Source organism: Corapipo altera, unplaced genomic scaffold, assembly GCF_003945725.1.
Source record: "Corapipo altera isolate COAL_440 unplaced genomic scaffold, ASM394572v1 79, whole genome shotgun sequence".
NCBI lineage: Eukaryota > Metazoa > Chordata > Aves > Passeriformes > Pipridae > Corapipo > Corapipo altera.
In genome coordinates, this window is record NW_020884927.1 from 2,012,200 (window position 1) to 2,030,967 (window position 18,768).

General features: G+C 52.0%; 3 protein-coding genes across 3 annotated transcripts; 1 reads left to right on the forward strand and 2 right to left on the reverse strand.

Moving 5' to 3' along the window:
- Window positions 1-28: 28 nt before the first annotated feature.
- On the forward strand, window positions 29-7,911 carry ALDH9A1 (aldehyde dehydrogenase 9 family member A1). Its single transcript, XM_027658382.1, has 11 exons — window positions 29-244; window positions 916-1,061; window positions 2,149-2,278; window positions 2,572-2,706; window positions 3,182-3,378; window positions 4,178-4,318; window positions 5,026-5,214; window positions 5,709-5,796; window positions 6,154-6,295; window positions 6,817-6,929; window positions 7,034-7,911. Exons 1-11 carry the CDS (start codon window positions 64-66, stop codon window positions 7,126-7,128), a joined length of 1,557 nt encoding a protein of 518 aa, XP_027514183.1. The 5' UTR covers window positions 29-63; the 3' UTR covers window positions 7,129-7,911.
- Window positions 7,912-8,116: 205 nt separating this feature from the next.
- MGST3 (microsomal glutathione S-transferase 3) lies at window positions 8,117-13,810 on the reverse strand. The gene is made up of 6 exons (XM_027658387.1): window positions 13,733-13,810; window positions 11,061-11,184; window positions 10,090-10,163; window positions 9,414-9,471; window positions 8,699-8,771; window positions 8,117-8,341 (listed from the first exon to the last, which is right to left on the reverse strand). Exons 2-6 carry the CDS (start codon window positions 11,175-11,177, stop codon window positions 8,214-8,216), a joined length of 450 nt encoding a protein of 149 aa, XP_027514188.1. The 5' UTR covers window positions 11,178-11,184; window positions 13,733-13,810; the 3' UTR covers window positions 8,117-8,213.
- On the reverse strand, window positions 13,803-18,459 carry LRRC52 (leucine rich repeat containing 52). Its single transcript, XM_027658384.1, has 2 exons — window positions 17,042-18,459; window positions 13,803-15,308 (listed from the first exon to the last, which is right to left on the reverse strand). Exons 1-2 carry the CDS (start codon window positions 17,676-17,678, stop codon window positions 15,055-15,057), a joined length of 891 nt encoding a protein of 296 aa, XP_027514185.1. The 5' UTR covers window positions 17,679-18,459; the 3' UTR covers window positions 13,803-15,054.
- Window positions 18,460-18,768: the final 309 nt, after the last annotated feature.

Genomic DNA, 18,768 nt, shown 5'->3' on the forward strand with positions numbered 1-18,768 from the left:
GGGGGAAAAGCGTCGGTGGAGGAGGCGGTGCCTCTCGCCGCGGCGCCTCTCGGGATCCCACCGATGTTTGCACAGACCCGGCTGCCCACCCTCCTCCCCCGGCTCTGCGCACTCGCTCCCAGCCTCGCCATGAGCAGCGCCACCGGCACCGTCACCATCCAGCAGCCCCTCAACTACCGGGCGGGCGCCCGCGTCCAGCCCGCCGACGGCGGCCAGGTGGAGGAGGTGTATGAGCCGGCCACAGGTACCGCCCGCAGCCCGCTGGGGTGGGGGTAACCCGGAGCTCGAGGGGCCGGTGCACGGGAGGGCCTCCGCGGTACCTCTCTGCGAGGCCTGGGTGCCACCTGTGCGGGTGTCTTGCACGCCCTGCTGCTCCAGTGCCACCGTGCTTTGGTGGCCCTTGTGCCTCCAGCGTTTCCCCATCGTCAGTCTTTTAACAGAAGAAGCCAGCTCTCGTTGTCAGTCAGGCAAAAAAATCCAGTGGTGCTTGATCTTGGCAAAACTCCACGATTTAAATATCTCTGAAGTTATTTATTTTTAGTTATCAGTGCCTAGGGTTCAACGGAATCACTTCGAGAGTGTCTAAGGACTCTGAGGAATGTGTAACAGAGTCCTGAAGATGCTGGTAGAAGTGTAACAAATTCCACTGGGAAACAGAGGAATTTTGTAACAGCTGGAGCTAATTAGTAACTAGAACGTGGCTGTGGAGGGTGGCAGCTCTTTTAATTCAGGCCAGCTGAATTACAGCACTTCTTCTATAACAAATTACAAATCAGTGGGAATCATGGGGGAAGTTCTCTACCTGGTGTGGGTGGCTGGACTGAACTATTTGGGTTTTGGTGCAAGGTAAACCATGTTCTGAGCCCCTTTTCTGAGACTTCCATCTTATTTATTCCCTGTTTAAAACGTGCCCAGGTCGTGTGCTATGCAAGCTGCCCTGCTCTGGTGAGAAGGAGGTTGATCTGGCTGTGCAGAGTGCAAAGGCTGCCTTTAAAATATGGAGTCAGATGTCTGGCATGGAGCGATGCAGGGTGATGCTGGAGGCTGCCAGAATTATCCGGGTATGTCGTGGGAGACAGCTGCATCTTTTGGGGAGGAGTGGTTCTGTCTGTGAGCTTCCTTGTGGGTTGTTGTGGCTGTTGGGGCCTTCCAGCAGGCTTCCAGAGCTCCAGAAGAAGCTCAGGAGTTAAAACCCACCTTTGGCCAGAAGAGACAGGAGGCTGCCGTAGGCAGGGCTTTGCTCTTATCACTGAATTCAGCACCTGTTTGTGCAGCTTTGGTCTTATCACTGGATTCAAGGCCAGTGTGTGCCATCTCAGCTTAATTCTGTTGGAAGACACATAAAACTGAAGCCATCCAGTCCACATCTTGCAGGGCTTGTGCTTCTTTAAACAACTCCAAAGATTACCTGCACAAGATTTCAAAGCTAAAATTTCATAACTCTCGTTGTTGAACTTTTGGCTTGTTGGAGGCTGTTGTCACATGACTGGAGTGTGTCTTGGCAGTAAGAGAGAGTAGGAATACTGGCTTTTATCAGATAATACACATAGGAGAGCATACACCTAAGTGAGCTTTATCACAAACTTCTTTGTGAGATAAGGTTCTTGAGCATCAAAGTTAATCTTCATCAAGGCACCGATCTGTGAGAACCCAGACCTTCTTTCCCCAGTGTGTATATGTCACGAGAAAACTGTTTTCCTTCTGCCAAATTCCTGCTCCTGCCAGACAGCAGGATAATATTTCTGTCTGGGAGCTGGTCTGTCCCTAGCTGAGTTACTTTGCCTGTCCTTCACTAAATCCTCTGGTTCCATCCTGGTCTTGCTGTTTGCTCTAATTCCCAATTTAGTTCTGCAAACTCTAATTGTTGTTTGCTACCCAGCTTCTAAGTTCATGTTTGTTCATGTCTTAGATAAACAGGGATGTTAAGCAAGGCTGGACTAGCAGTGAACCCCAGCACCTTTCTCTTTGATGTTCTCCTGTGCTCAGTCACCACTGGGAAATTGATGTATAGCAATTGGGAATGACCCTTTTGGAGACGAAAGTTTCCCATGTCAGAATCTCATTTGGGACTCACGTGCTTGGGAAGTCCTTGTGGAGTTCTACTATGGGCTTCTCTAATGTGCTGTCTCTGTCCTATGCCTCTCACAGGAGCAGAGAGAAGAAATTGCCACCATGGAAACCATCAACAATGGCAAGTCCATCTTTGAAGCCAGAGTGGACATCGACGTATCCTGGCAGTGCCTGGAGTATTACGCAGGGCTGGCAGGATCTCTGGCTGGTGAGGATGTTGCTGGTGTTTGCTCGTTGTTCTCTGTCCCACATTCCCTGATATCTCTGATGGCACAAGGCCACCTTTGCTGCTGATTTCTCTAAGAGATGGACCATTCCATTTTCTGAATATCTTTGAGAGATCTCTGCCTGATGCTGCTGTGGGCACTCACACACCTTCTGTGAGCTTGCTGGGGTAAAACCGTGTGTCTGTTCTCAGGCAAATCCAGGTCTGACCCCTAAAGCTCTGGTAAGAGAGGAAGGGCTTTTGCTCTTTTCTACCTTCTGGCTGTTTCTTTGCAGGTGAACACATCCAGCTTCCTGGGGGATGCTTTGGGTACACTCGGAGAGAACCACTCGGGGTGTGTGTTGGGATTGGAGCCTGGAATTACCCTTTCCAGATTGCCTGTTGGAAGGCTGGCCCAGCCTTGGCTTGCGGTAATGGGGACCTGCCCCCACAAGCATCTCTTCAAACCAACTCATCCTGTGGGGAGGAGTGATTTGGGGGATAAAGTCTAGGATTACCTTGAAGTGTTGAAGGATTAGCAGAACCTTCAGGCTGTTTCTCTGGCAGGAAGGGAAAGGAAATGAAAGCAGGAACATCTCAGATGTCAAGAGCGTGGGAGTGCATCACGAAAAATGCTGATAGCTTGGCTCTGTACCAGAAGAGGAAGGTCTCTGGAAATGTCTGCAGGGCAGGACCAGCAATCCCATCTCCCCCAGCCCTTCCCAGCAGGAAGTGCACCCTTTTGCTAGTTGTCAGTGATCAGCTGAAAGTCTTTCCTCCTCTTTTGGGGGAAACTTCTGGCGTCTGTTGAGACAAAGTCATTGTGTGTGGTGGGGATTTGTTTTGTTTTTTACCTAAAGCATTTGGGATGTTAATTCCATTTTGCCTCTTTCTGGGTTCCCTTAGGCAATGCAATGGTCTTCAAGCCTTCTCCCTTCACCCCCATTTCTGTGGTGAGGTTGGCAGAGATCTTCACAGAGGCCGGGGTGCCCAAGGGGCTCTTCAATGTGGTGCAGGGTGGGGCAGCCACAGGCCAGTTCCTCTGTCATCACCCAGATGTGGCCAAAATCTCCTTCACTGGCAGTGTGCCAACTGGCTCGAAGGTAAAGGCACCTTTGCACTCGAGGACACAGGGGGCCTGTTGTCACTATTTCCTTGAGGTTTTCCAAATGAGGCTTGTAAAAAAGGGGTGCAGGTTGGCATTTTTGGGACTGAGCAAGGAGGTGGCACGTACAGAGTCATGCTGGGGATCCAGTCAGCCTGCTGGTCTTGGGCATTTGATCCTTTCAGAGGAACCCCTTGGTCATCTTCACTTGTTCACCCGTGGTTGCAGTGAAGTCTCTGAGCTGCCTAAGTGGATGTCGATGTGGGGAGGAGGGTATGTAAAACAGCAGCACTGGGAAACTGCGTGAGTGTTTCTGGCAGTAATAGTTCAGCTGCATGCAACCTACTGTTTTTAAGCAAGAGGTTAATATCTGTGAATTTGTCACCCTCAATTTATTATTCAAAACTTAAAAGTCCCTGGAAGGACATCTAGAAATAAATTCTGATTTTGAAAGAGGGGAAACGTCCTTTGAATGCTCCCTACATGTGTGCACGTGTGGGTTGCAGTGACACAGGTGCAGCTGCAGCTGCTGGCAGCTTTTGCTGAACATGAGGATTCCTGCAGATACCTCCCCAGGTTCTGTTGGTTTTATCTTTAAAAGAACAAAACCCAGACTCTCTGAGGCTGTCCTGATTCTGAACTAAGCACATCTAGAAACCCAGCTTACCCTTCGTGCTGCTTCTCTTCTTGGTGAAGGGCCCTGCATGACCTCCCCCTTTGGGTCTCTCTTGGCCTCTCTCCACCAGCCTCCCCTTGGCCAGTGGGTCACTTGTTTCTTCTGTCCTTGTTTCCCTCAGATCATGGAGATGGCAGCTAAAGGGATCAAGCCAGTCACCCTGGAGCTGGGGGGCAAATCCCCCCTTATCATTTTTTCAGACTGTTCCCTGGAGAATGCTGTGAATGGAGCCCTCATGGCCAACTTCCTTACGCAGGGTGAGGTGTGTATCCATGGTGCAGGAATGGCCCTTGCCAGAGAGGCAGGGTGGTTTCACAATTGGGCAGCGGAGCCAGCTCGTGGTTTTCCTGCTGAGGGATGCCCTAGAGCTCCTATCTTGCCACGCATTTCCAGAAGGGATTAGAAGGGCTGCCCTTGCAGAAGCCAGGGCAGGGTGTACCAGCAGAGCGTGCCTTAGCCAGTGCCCTGTCCTTCCCAGACCTGGAGCCTCCCTGACACCCAGTACCCAGCTCAGCACAGCTGCTCCTGTGTCCTGGGCTCTGGTCTAACGCTGCTGGTGTCCTCTGGAGGGGCAGCAGGTTCCAGTCAGGTGTGCTGAGCTACAGCACTATGGGGCTCTGTCCTTCCTAAGTTTGGGATATCCACACATGCTGCAAGTTTTGTGTAATCCTTTGCAAATTTGCTCAACGAGGTCATTTCTGGGAGCTGAGAAGTCAGCTCAAGGTCTCTTCTGCTGGTGACCTGATGCGTTTTTGCCACCTGGTGGCATCAGAACCACTATGTCCAACAAGGACTGTTCAGTGCAGCCTGGGCCGCAGGGTCATATTGTGTTCCTTGTTCCCAGGGACAAGTTAACTCTTGTAGCAGCTGTGGAGGGGCTTTTCTGAGCATCTCTGTAGCAGGATCCAAGCAGGAGAGGACCATGGAGTGCTGTGTTTCGTATTCTGAGCAGCCTGTCCTATATCCCAGGTGTGCTGCAACGGCACGCGGGTGTTCGTGGAGAGGAAGATCCTGGATACCTTCACAAAGGAGGTGGTGAAACGCACCCAGAAAATCAAAATTGGAGACCCACTTCTGGAAGACACACGGATGGGAGCCCTCATCAACCGGCCCCATCTGAATCGTGTCCAGGGCTTTATCAAGCAGGCCAAGGAGCAGGTGAGGTTGTGATGCTGCCTTGACTGCCCTGAAAGCTCTCTCTCTGGTTAGACAAACAGATTGGCAGCTGCTTTCCAGCCCCATGCTTTCCTAGTTAAGCTGGTTTTTTTGTTGATGGGTGTTTTGGGCTACTAGTTACACAAGTCTATGGGACCTGAGGATGCATCCTAGAGTCCTGAGGGAATTGGCTGATGTAGTTGCCATTCACTCTCCATGATACTTGAAAAATCAGGGTGTTCAGGTCCAGAGGAGGGCCACAAAAATTATCAGAAGGCTAGAGGACCTCACCTGTGAGGAAAGGCTGAGAGTTGGGGTTGTTTGGCCTGGAGAAGAGAAGGCTCTGGGAACACCTGATTGCAGTGTTTCAATTCATAAAAAGGGACAAACTTTTTAGTGGGGCCTGTTGTGATAAGACAAGGGCCAGGCAGAGCTGTAGCAACTGGGCAGGGTGCTCCTGGGTATACCTGCCTACCTTCCTCTTGCCTCTTTCTCAGGGGGCTGAGGTGCTGTGTGGTGGGGACCTGTACGTGCCAGATGATCCAAAGCTGAAGAATGGCTACTACATGCGACCCTGTGTGTTAGGTATGATCCCTCCTGCTCACAGTACTGTGGTCTTGTGTGTGGATGTGGCTGAGTTTCTTCTAGAGAAAGCTGTGTTCAGCATAACCTGGCTCTGTGTGTGTCCCCAGTGTGGACAGGCACTTGCATGGGTGTACTGAACACCAAGAGAGGCTCCCAAGAGCTGCATCCTTCTGCTGTCAGAGGGTCTGACAGGAACTGTGCAGTTAGTGGCTTTTGAAATGCAGGATGGGACTTGCTCCTCTGCAGGGAGGCTGTGCAGTGGTGAGCACTGTCTCAAAGGCTGTATGGGTTGCTGAATGCACAGGCTGTGCTGGTAGCTCTTCCTCCTGAGGCACGTGTCCTCTGCTATGCTTCCAGGGAACTGCAAAGATGACATGACCTGTGTGAAGGAAGAGATCTTTGGGCCCGTCATGTCCATCCTGCCATTTGACACGGAGGAGGAGGTTTTGGAGAGAGCCAATGCCACCAAATATGGCCTGGCAGGTGGTGTCTTCACCAGGTATGACTGGGTAGTGTTGCAGGAAGTGTTCTAGGGAGGGGAGGAGAAGGGAAATACTGCAGCAACTTGATGCTGCTCTTGCAGTACCTTGATATGGGCATCTTCTTCCAGAAAAGCTGGAGCAACAGATTGCCAAAAGGGAAATCTGTAAATTATGTATCTCTTAGTTTTTCCTGAAGTACTGGGTGGACCTAGCTGTCCTTTGGACTCCTCCCAGCCTGTGCTGGCATGCTGCCAGCCTTCCTGCATCTCCAGGATGCACCAGGAGCCTGCTGTGCTGCTCTTGGCCACTTGCCCTAATCCGCAGTGCTGGTGTCCTTGTCCTGCCCTCGCAAATCAAACCAAATTTTAGTGTCCTTGGGAATAGGTGCTACATCCTTGGAGCAGGGAAAGACAGAGTAGGGCAGGTCAGGCTCCAAACCCCACCATGACCAGCTGGCCTTTCTCTAATGGGATGTCATCTGTCAGGGAAGGGGGGGATGAATGGGAGCAGATCCAGCTGAATTGCTCTTTTCCTGAAGGGATATCCAGAAGGCTCACAGGGTAGTGGCGGCTCTCAAGGCTGGGATGTGCTTCATCAACAACTACAATGCCAGCCCTGTGGAGCTGCCTTTTGGAGGATACAAGTCATCAGGTGAGCTCTGTCTGACCTTCCCTGGTACATACCTGTTACAGGGGCTGTGAGTGGCACCTGGCACTGCCTGGAGCTGTGTTCTCACTTCTGGCTCTTCCCTGCAGGATTTGGGAGGGAGAATGGACGAGCAGCCATCGAGTACTACTCGCAGCTGAAGACTGTCTGTGTGGAGATGGGTGATGTGGAATCAGTGTTTTAGGGGCTCTGGGTCCTGCTCAGGGGAGCATCAGCCAGCTCCTGCCTGTCAGCCAGGGATGTAGATCGTGTACACAGCAATGAAGTACTCTAAAATTGTCGGTGCCTGGGGGGAACAGGATGACAATGCTGCTGAAGCAGCATTTAGCCACCCTGCTCCTGCAAGGGGGAAGGTACACACAGGGCTCAGTCTGGGGGCTTGCTGTGTCCTGCCTGGTGGACAATGGGAACCTTGGATCAGGAGGCACCAATATGGCTTTTGGCAGCAGCTCTTGCAGCTATGTGATGTTATCAGAAGCTTATCAGTGACCAAGGCCTGGCCCAGGCTGCTTCCTGTGCTGTGTGCCTTGGTTTCCATTGCCTTCCACCCTCAGTCAACTTCAGTTTTGGCTTCTTAACAGGTTGATAATACTCTATGCACATATAAGCTCTTGGACAAATTGATATCCTGGAGCTGTAGGCTGACTACATGAAAGCCTTAGGGTAGGACTGTTTATTCCCTCTAGCTCCCTTGTAACCACAACTTTTGTTTTTTCTATCTGTATCTTACTTACAAGTGGGACAAAATACTCTGGGAAGGGTTGGCTGATGCTGCCTGGGACAGGCATGTCCCTGAGAATCACCTCCACACAAGAATGGTAGCAAGCTCCAGCATAGGATAATGAAAGCTATTTTACTTTCTCCCTGTAAACTTACTGTTCTTTATACACATGATGAAGCAACAACTTTAAATGTTTGCCCATGTCTTTTTTTAACAATCAAATAAATACTAATCTGGAACATCTTAGCACAGAGTAACATAAATTGAGTGGTCCAGAAATTGGGCTGCTGCTGTGTGGGTTAAACAAGTTCCAAGGTGGCTTTTCAGTCACTAAAATCATAAAATCTAGAAAGAACATCTGTGCCTGACAGGCAGATTTCTGTAGTCCTGCAAAACCAGAGTCACTTTAGAATTCTGCAGAGCTTAAAGGAAACACTCTAAAACTTTAGAATGAAAATACAGAATTGAAAATTTCATTTTATTGAATGAGACAAGAAAAAATCTACAGGAAACGAAGTGTTCTAGAAGAAAACAGAACAAAACTCCCTTTAGCTTTTTGGGCAGCCCTGCCCTTGGCAGACCCAGCCCAGGTGCTGGCAGGCTGAATACACTCCTGTGCCCAGTAGCCCAAGGAGTGCCACTGAGCCAATGGCCCCTCTCCTTCGGTTTTTGGGATCTGGAAAAAAGGCAGGTTTTGTCAGCTCAGCAGCCCATCACTGAGAGACTAGCCCATCCTGGAAACTGAAGGGGGAGCAGGAACTAAAGATAAATCCCAAGGCAAAACAGCAGGCACCAGCCCAGGCCATGTACCTGCCCTCATAGCATAGCTATCCCTATTGGATGAGCGTTCTTCCCATCAGCAGGAAGAGTGTGCTGCAGTGTTAGCAGCCTGTGGACCTGCATCCTTTCCTCCACACCCCACTGAAAGCTTTATGCTGCCTCCCTGGTGTAAGCTGGAGCAAAGAGCCTCAAGGTCACTGCAGGAGACTTAAGATTCCACACACCCACTGTGTGCTGCAAGGTAAAGACCTACCTCCCGTGTAGTAGCCGTGGGCATAAAGGATTCTCCCAATGATCCAGGCGATGCCAAGCCCTGTGGCAGCCCGCTGGAGAGAAAGGAAAAGCATTAAAGTTTTGGAGACTTGAGCAAAGTCGTGCAGGCAGCAGGTGCCAAATCTCATTTCACCACTGTCCAGTTGGTGAGCCAGACCAAGGGCCAGGATCTTGGAGGTGTTGCAAACTTCCACCTTGCCTCCTAATCTATAGCTGGCTCCCATTTTCCAGATGTGCCTATGCTGCTTCCTTGCCTCTCCAAAAAGGAGTATTCAGGAAGGACCTGGTTTGTCTTTTGGGGGCAAAGATAAAGGTGTTGGCCTCTTCCACACACCTGCTTCCTCCTGAGTTGTCTATATCTTTCAGTTAAAAATAATCCAGCCTTTTTTGACCTCCTTTGGCAGGGCTTGGAAGAACCAGGCAGGGAGGGGTGGAGGGACCCTTCCCACTTCTGGACTGGAGGCTGTGAATGCTTCCCTTTTGTCCAGCAAGGCACCCTTGGGGGAAGGAAAGGGGTCTAGTAGCTGCACCAGCAGTAATGAGTTTATTAAATACCTGTGATTCCCCTGCACAAGTACATTTTTAGAGGGGGCACTGCTGTGCTGTGGCCAGTAAAGGGGCTAACTGGGCCTCCTGCCAAGTCAGGCAGCAAGAGCAGAGTTTTGTCACACAGACCTGACCACAGTGTCACTTACCGGGTGGTAGATGCCACCGGTGGCTAAAAAGAACAGGAAGGCGGGATAAACTTCCAACCTGAAAATAAAAGTGAGGAGGTGGTGTTTGTGCTCAGGTTGCTTTCAAAGAGGAAACTCCCGAAGGGCAGAAGCTGCAAACATCCCCTCCCAAGGGCTCTTTGGGCCTGTTATGAGTCTCTGTGCTCAATGCTGTGACTGAGGAAAGAAGGAATCTGAGCATGCACAGGCTTTTAGGGGCTTTCCCCAGCCTGTGCACGTCTCCAAAGGCCACCCACCCACTCTTTCAATTTTGTGCCCTAAGCCACAGCTAAACACTACTCAGGAGTTGTGTCTCCAGCACCCCTCTGATGTGCTGTTGCAGCCTCTCCACAGGAGCAGGGTTGACTTTGGCCTCTCCCCAGGGAGACCCGGGCAGGCTCTTCTGGAAACAAGATTCCTTGTGTCTTAAGAACCACCCATGGAGGCAAGTTGCTGAGAACTGGGGAAGAGGAGGCTGCTTCACAGCCCCATCTCACGGTTTAAGGCATAGGAAGGAGCCAGTACAGACTTTCTGCTAACCATTACAGGGCTGTGTGCTGTCCTCAAGTGCTGAGCCTGGAGCATGTGGCAGCTGCACCTCTGTAGCTGTGGGCCCTGCCTGTGTGTCTCTAGGCCTGTGTTCATACGTGTTACTCACGTGTTCTGGTGTGCACGCTGGATGCAGTTGAAGATACGCCCATTCTCAGGGTCTGTGCTGTACATGGTTGGATACTGCCAAAAAAAATAAGCCAGCAGCAAAACATGAGCAGGCACAGTCTGGGCTTGGAGCCTGTTCTCCAGCAGAGGGAGTGTGCCCTGCAGCACCTCTCTCCCCAGGGCTGCCTAGGTGCTTGCTGTGGCAGGTTAGAGCCTGTCTCCTGCCCCATGGCCCACAAAAGCTGTGTTGAAGGTCACTGCCTTCCTCACCACTGGAGCTGCTGCCTGGCTGCAGAGGCTTCCCCAAGCCTCAAATCCAGCCCTCTGTGCACCACATGCACTGGGTACATTTGCTACAATCCTGACTTGATGTAGTAGGAGTGGGATCACCCCAACAGGCACCTGGGGCTGTCCTTGTGCCCATCCCTGCTTGCCACTTCCATGGTGAAAGAGCAAAGGAGCTCGAGGGTTTGTGCTGGAGCCAAGTGACACAGCAGTTCGGCGTGCAATCGCCCTAACTCAAGATAGGACTGGCTGACCCCACCCAACCCACAGCCCTGCCTGGCTTAGAGGCTCCTCAGTGGATGCTAAGGGAAGGTCAGCTTGAAACAGTTCCTGTGACAGGACTCACATGCTCCCCCTGAGTTTGAGAAACTCCCCTGTCACTTTTATTCCACTGACTCCTTTCCCCCCCCCCCAGTGCTGCATCAGCCATATTTGCAGCCATGTGGTTTCTTGCCCACTGGTGTTGCCAAGCTGTCTCAGCTTGGTGCCAAGTGCCTGATGTCCCACATCCTGAGCTCTGTTGTGCTGTCTGGAGAGCCATGACAGCTCCATCCCTTCGGCATCTGTGTGGTGGGGCAGGAAACGTCAGCAAGTCACCCCAAAAGAAGCAAGGTGTCACCTAGCCTGTCTGCAGCACCCCCAGCAGACAGGCTCCGACCTCCCCGTCCCCTCGGCCTGAGCACTCACGTCCACGTTGTACTTCTTGCGGGCCTTGCCCACCTTCACGGCGAGATGCATGACCAGGACAAAGCTGGCAGCCCCGGTCAGCATGACGTACCCATACTCCTTGGAGAGAACAGCCATCCTGGTGCTGTCAGAGAGAGGGAGCAGATTAGTATTTTGGGGTGTGACTGGAGAATTGGCAGCGTGCGGCGCGTGGATGTGCGTGCGTGGAAGAGTTGCTGAGCGTGGATCCAAGACCTCCCAGCACGGGGACTGGCTGAAGGAAGAGAGAAACGGTGAGTGGGGGAATTTTCAGCTCTTGGAGCCAGCTGGGCGTTAAGCAGCACAAAGCAAGAGGTTTCTGCACAGTACCTGTCAAGCAAGCCTTAAAATCACCTAAGCATTGGTGGGAGGTGGTGTCTGGTGGACACTAGTCCAGCCTGTGGCTCTGAGCAGGACAACAGCCATCAGTGTGTCCCATCAGCTCTTACTGTGCTGGTTGTGTCCCATCAGCTCGCACAGTGCTATGCTGCAGGGATACTCTGGAGACAGGGAGAAAAAAATGATTGCTCATGAGCTAGGGGACCACCTTCCAACCCCAGAGCTGGGGGCCACCAAATGAAGGCAGGGAACACACTGGAAACAAAACAAGACAGGTGTTTTCTCATGCAGTGGGAACCAGACCTGTGGAACTCCTCACTAAGGCACAGGGTGAATGCAGGCAGTCCTCATAAATTCAACAGGAAACTGGGCAAGCTCTGGGAACAAGAGGTAATTTGGACATTATGATACAGAGAAATACAAACTAGCTCAGAAACCCCCTGAGCCGAAGGGAGCTGGGCTACATGAATAGTTATTTTGTACCATTAAGGTGAATACTACTAAACCGCACCACAATAGCAATAGTAACCGAACCTCTTGGGTAAAGAGGCACTGGCCAGACGAGCGATGCTCGGCCCCACAGCTCCCAGGAGCCCTCTCAGTCACAAATCAGTGACCAGCCCCAGCAACACACAGCTGCTGGTAGTTACCAATGTCTGCACAAGCACCTCTCCGGCAGGAGATACCAGGGCCTTTGTGGCTTTTGTTAAACAGTTCTGTGCTTCCTCAGGCAGCCTGAGACAGAACCACAGAGCAAGAGGAGCATCTTGCAGCCTCTGCCATGCTGCCCAGCACTGCATGTTCTCCCTATTTCCCGCTCCCATCCTGCCATCAGCCTGCCCTGTTCAACACGGAGCGCTCTGGCTCCCTCCCAGCACAAGAGAGCACAAGGGCCCTTCCCCACAACATCTTGCACAATTCCAGACCTCAGAGGTTCTCTGGGTGACCCAAGAGGGTGCGGCATGACACAGCTCAGCAGAAGACAGAAGAGACTTCCCTTCAGCACCAAGATAATTCCCTCTCCAAACCAAACACCAGTTGGCGCCTGTCTCCAGATGGTGACTGCACGACTGCATGATATAGTGAGGTTTTGGTGTCTCCTGCTCTCTCCCCCCAGCACAATCTGTCAGTGGGGGGAAAACAGGCCACCTCACAGAACCAGTGCAAACAGCCTTCCTATCGCAGCAATGACACTGCCTCTCACAAGGGATCTTCAAGGCCAAGAGAGCTTTATTTCTCATTTGGATGGAGCAAGGTGAAGACAACAGCTGGCTTTGTCCACATGAAGTTTGGTAAAAAATTATCAGTAAGAACATTAAAAGCCTAAGGTAATAAAGAAAAGTCAGCGGCATGCACCTGTAATTGAGGTTAGCACTTGACAGATGACACACTGAAAATAGAACATGTTCCCACCTAGTAGAGCAAGTTGATGGTCACATTTCCCCCTTCAAATTACAAGGTTGTTGGAGAACCAGGCATTTTATCTTCCAGCATTAGATTATAATCTGGGGGTTTATTTTGGGAGCAAAGAGCTCAACAAAGCATTAAGCCAGTTGAGTCATAAAGTTGTTGTACCTTCACTAGTGGTACAAAAGTGTACCTCAAGCCTTTGCTCTATTGATTTGGAGCCATATAGAGCACTCCAAAGTCACCCAGGACTTTCTGCCTCTCCCATGATCGTTTCTGGATTCTGGCGCCCGGAGTGTTTCTGAAACCTTTGTCCCCAGCTGCAAGGGCTTTGCTGACATGCACCGTCATGGGCACAAGACTCGATTTCTACTTTCCATGCAGCAATGTTTCAGGCTGGAGCCACACGGACAAGAGATTCTGGAGCACGACAGGGCACAGAGCGGGAGCAGTAGTGCTCTCAGAGGTGCTTTTACTGCAGAATAAGGGTTCTTCCCAAGTTTACCATAACACTGCAGCTACTGTGAGTCAGCAAAGCGCATTAAGGCTCCTCGAGCAGACCCACGCGCAGATTCTGACAGGATTTCCCGTTTTAATCTCAGGCTTTCCAGGCTTTCTCTCGAGCCAGGAGAACCCTTTGTCGCCCCGTTCGCTCCCAAGGCTGAGCCCTCCCAAGCCAGGCGGGGCCAGGCTCAGCCTAACCCGCCCGTGCAGGGGGGCAGACAGACCCCTGCGCCCTGCTCGTCCCGCAGCCACCTACCCCCGGAACCTCCCTCGCGTGGGAGGATGTCCCCAGCGCTTCTTCCATTTTCCTCACCATCCATCGGGACAACCTGCATAACCGAGACCTGGGAGCATCCCCCCCGTCCCCCCGACCTCGCTTCCGGGGTGCCCGGCCCCGCACTCACCCTGGGCGCGCTGCGGGACAGAGCCGGGGACTGAGCCGGGAACGGAGAGGGAGCGGTAGCGGCAGCGGGAGCGGGGCCGGGCCGCCCGCAGCACCGCCCGCAGGCGGGGCCCGGGGCTCGGCCAGGCACGATCAATCTCACTGCGAGAGAAGAGCGGGACAGGGATCCCCGTGGCTCTGCAGAGGGATTTGCGGTGCCGGTGTCCCCCGGCAGCTCTGCGCGTGTCTCTAGCACACGCAGGCATCGTTATCCCGCAGCGCTGCCTCCCCCCCGCTCCTCTCCCTTTTTTGCCATACCCATTATGGCTTGGACAGATCTCAGATCTCGTTCTGGGTCTACAGTTTAATGGCTCTAAGTTTGGTGATTCGTACGGTGCTTGCTGAAATCTCCCGCTTTTCCCTTTCATTTCACCAGACCCTGCTAGTGCCGGATGGAGCAGCCAGTGTTTCACGCGTGGAGATGCCATGCTTGGTTGTGTAAGCAGGTACTTCCCCTGGCAGTTCCCAGTGCTAGTGATAAGAGGGAGCTTGCTTACATCTCACTTTATTCTGGTCTGTAGATGCAACCCTGGCATTTTGACATGGACACACAAGCCATTTCCAAGAATACTTGGAGAATGTGTAAGTAATATTTTTTACTTAAAAAAAAATAAATCCTATTTTAGGGTTATGTGACACCAAACCAGAGCTGGACTTTCCAGTTCTGTAAATGCACATAATTCAGTGGAGGAGGTACAGGGGGTCCGGCAGACAGAGGGACAGAGGGTTCTTTTGCTGTCACTGGTGTAATGGAGAAGAAAGTAGGAACCACTGGGATCCCGGGTCCCTAAAAGTCCTGGGTTTAACTTCTTTGCCTTTCCACAGCAGAAAGTTCTTGGATTCCCTGGGACTCCAGTAAGCTCTTTAGGATGGTTCCAGTAAGCTCTTCTGGTCTTTCTGGCCAGGAAGAAACTGGTGACATCCCTAACTACAGCACAGTGCCAGGGCCTTTCCCATGTTTCAGTCAAGCCAGTGCCTATGTCCCTACTTTTCTGTGGGCTCAAGGTAAAGTAGGAGTAGAAATGCCTGGCACTGTGCACACCTCTCACTATCCCCTCCAAAATGAACATTTTGCCTGTGTCCTGAGTCCCAGCGGCAGAAGAAAAGTGGAGGTAGTAGCACAGCAAGTGAAAGTGAAGCACAGAGACTTCCTCCTCTTGCAGTGTTATTTTACTTCCCCCAAAAAAAAAAAAAAAAAAAGGCATTTGGAGTGGAACATCGTGAGAAATCAGGCAGGAAGGGCCTGCCTTTGGTTCCCACAATGGGAGTTCAGAAGGGCTGGTCCTAAGTGGCTGTTTCTTCTTCCTCCTCCTCTTCCTCTCCCTTTGAAGCATGGATTTTGTAGATGACAGCACAGATGCCAGCCAGCCAGGCTGTAATGGTGCCAGCAAGGAATATGCAGAAGCCAACGAGGCACAGAAAGACATAGTCTGTCTTGTGTAGCTGGGTCAGGCAGGTGAAGTGAAGCTGTGCCTCCACTGCCTGCATCCTCAGGGCTCGCAGGCCTTCTGGGGTGTAGCAGGTGATGTTGTCAGCATCTGCAGAGGGAGAAACAGAAGCAAGACTCTCCAGCCTGTGTGTAAAGCTTTAGTGAACAAGAGTCCTGCTGGAGAAATAGTGGAGGAGTTTGCTCAATGCCTGAAAAATGTATACACACTTCACACCCCTCTGTCTCAGTGGCTTGGGTGAAATCTGAACAGCCAAACCCATGCCAAATCCATGCTAAACCCATGCCAAACCACAATTCCTGGGTTGCCAGAATGATTTCTGTGGTGTTGCCTCCGTAGGAAGATACTGCCCACTGGATTATGGCACTGCGGCAAACTGCTGTCCCTGCACTGCTCACCTCTGCTGATCAAGCACTTTCATCTTTATGTGAGAGCAATTGTGTGTGTTGGTTTTCTCATTCTCAAACACATTCTGAAGTGATACAGCCCAAATTATGCTGGAATAATGAGGCTGCTGCTCATTTGACAACTAGGGTGGTTTGCAGTTAGGCACAGCCTTGCCTGCTCTGTGAGAGAGGCAGAGGCAACTCATCAATGATTCAGTTCCACTGAAATAACAACTATGCCCTGTCATATTGAATACCTGCAGTGATAAAATAGGTGCTGCCTGTTCCCTCTCAGGTTAGTGAAGGGTGAGTGTGGTGCCTTATGGAAGCTGGATGTGCCCTCAGCCAAGGCCCTCTCCTTCCTTTGCAGGTTTGGAACCCCCCAGACACTGCGCTGGACACAGGCTGGGCACTGCGTGGTGCACTGGATGGAAGAGCCTCAGGAAAAGGGAGCAGTGGAGGGGAATGAGCCACGGGAGACTTATATCCCATGATGTTATATTGTATATGGCTGAGCGACATCACTGCTGTTCACACTGATCTTGCTAATGGTCCTGGGTAAAACTTGAGAGCTCTTATCTCTCTTTTACCCAAATCCATCCAAATTCGGGCAGCTTTGTGTCAGCCCCCAGGCTGCACAGATCCAGCTGAGCCCCAAAAATGCGTGCACAGGTGTTTGTGAAGCATCAGTAGCTTTTTGAAGACCAAGGTGGGGATCTTCTTGCAGCAGATTCCAGGGCTCTGTTCCCATGTCCCTTTGCACTGGATCCATCAGCTCCTGGAACAACCCTCGGTTTAGGGCTGCCTTCCCTGCCCATGTGTTTGTGATACAGGGTGTCCATTCAGTGTGTGCTTTCCAGCAGCCCTCCTGGAGGCACACAGCCTCCTGTGGACTCTCCCACAGCATCTCACCAGGACAGAGCAAAGCTCAGCAGAGCAGGGAAGTGAACCAGCCTCATTGGCTTCCTTGGTTTCTTTGGCTTTCCCGTTTTCCAGAGCACGGGGTAGGGATCTATACTCATACCTTCCAGTCTTTGCTGTCACTGCCTTTCCTGCTCCTACCCTCCCCAGTTGGCTTCAATGAGCTTTAATCTCCTGTTGCAGGGTTCAGTGGGTTATCTCTAATCTCACTGCAAAGAACTGTACTTTATTACACTGTTCCATAACTGCTTGTAACCTGTATGTGGAAAAAAACCACTTTACTGCCTATAGGGAGCTTACTACATCTAATAAAGACATAGAGATGTCTTTAATTTGGTTCTTTCCTAACACCAGCACCCCTGGTTTGTGCAACAGCACAAGATGGAGCCCTCAGATGACATGCAGTGGCACAGCCCCATAAACTGAACTTTGGGCAAAGATAACAGAGGGCCCTCTCCGTTCCACACAGATCTGTGGGAGGAGGGAGGAGAGAGGTTCTGCTCACACAGCCCTCACCTGGAAAATGAATGTTGCTCTCTGTCATCCAGGTGATGAAGTCCAAAAAGGAACAGTTGCAGTGCCACAGGTTGTCACTGAGCCCCAGAAACCTCAGGTTGGGCAGGTCCCGGACGGCGCTGGTGTCCAGGAATGTTAAGCCTGTCCGGCTCACATCCAGGTGCCTCAGCCAGGTGTTGTTGGCAAAAGCATCCTTCTCAATGGCCACAAGGTTGGGATTGTCTGAGATTTTCAGCACCACCAGGCTGAGGAGGTGTGAGAAGGTGCTGAAGGTGACCTGGGTGAGGTTGTTGAAGCTGAGGTCCAGATAAACAAGCTTGGCCACACCAATGAAAGTGAAATCCAGGTCATCCCCCAAGAGGTTCTTGCTGCAGTCCAGGTACACCAAATCAGCTAGGAAGCTCAATTCCACTGCCGGCAGGTACGAGACATTGTTTGCCGCCAGAATCAGCTGCCTGGTGTCCAGAGGGATATCTGCAGGGAACTCCTGGAACTGCTGCCCGGTGCAGTTCACTTCCAGGTACTGACAGCTACACCTGCTTGGGCAGTTGATCCTCTCTGATGCCATTCCCATCCCCAAAAGAAACATGAGGCTCAGGGGCCGTGGTCTACCCGAAGGAGACATGGTTTGAGACATTCCAGGCCGCTCAGCCCTTTGGGGGCTGTGAGCTGCCCTGTGAAAGCTGCGCTACCCTCACAGCCAAGCCGAGGACGTGTCCGGCTGCAAGGCTGTTGGGAAGCACTTTGTGTCCGTGTCTCATCTGACCCCTTGGCAGAGTGCCCAGCTGGAAACTGAGCCTGGTTTTTACATCGGCAAGTGTGGAACAGTGGCTGAAGCGTCTCTGCCAGGTGACACCTCCGTGATGTCAGTGGCTTGCAGAAGCTGCCTGCTTTCGGGGACAGTGCTGTGACCTTGCTGACCTGCCTCCAGCTGAGTGGAGGTGTGGGAAGCTGTGTGTGGGATAAGAGCACTGAAACTGTGTAGGGAGAGCAGCGAACAGTGCAAATTTTGTCAGAAATGGTGTCACACTGCAGTAGGTGCCCACTGGTTACTGATTAGGAAAGAGCCCCATGCAATGCTGCACTGGATTGGCATCATCTTATTGCAGGAGCCAGGAGGTTCTTGTCCCACCTGGAGTGCTATGTCCAGGTCCAGGATCCTCGGCACGAGAAAGATGTGGACCTGCTGGAGTGGGTCCAGAGGGGCCATGAAGATGCCCAGAAGGCTGGAGCAACTCTGGCAAAGGAAGGGGACTGGATGAGAGAGCTGGGGCTGTTCAGCCTGGGGAAGGTTCTGGGGAGACCTCATTGCAGCCCTCCCGTACTTATTACTTAAACCTTATCCAGGGCTTATGGAAACAAGGGAGTTTTTATACAGGCAGATGGTGATAGGACAAGGGGAAATGGTTTTAAACTAAAAGAGGAGAGGTTAAGATTAGATATTAGGAAGAAATTATTCTCTGTGAGGGTGGGGAAGCACAGGTTGCCCAGAGAAACTGTGGCTGCCTCATCCCTGGAAGTGTCCAAGGCCAGAGTGGACGGGGCTTGGAGCAACGCGGTCTAGTGGGAGGTGTCCCTGTCCACGTCAGGGGGGTTGGAACGAGATGATCTTCAGTGTCCCTCCCGACCCCAACCCCGCAGTGATGTCCCCTCGGCCCTCCGCTGTCAGCCGCGTCCGAACGCACCGCGCTGGCCCCGCCCCTCCCCGCCCCTCCCGGCCAACGGCC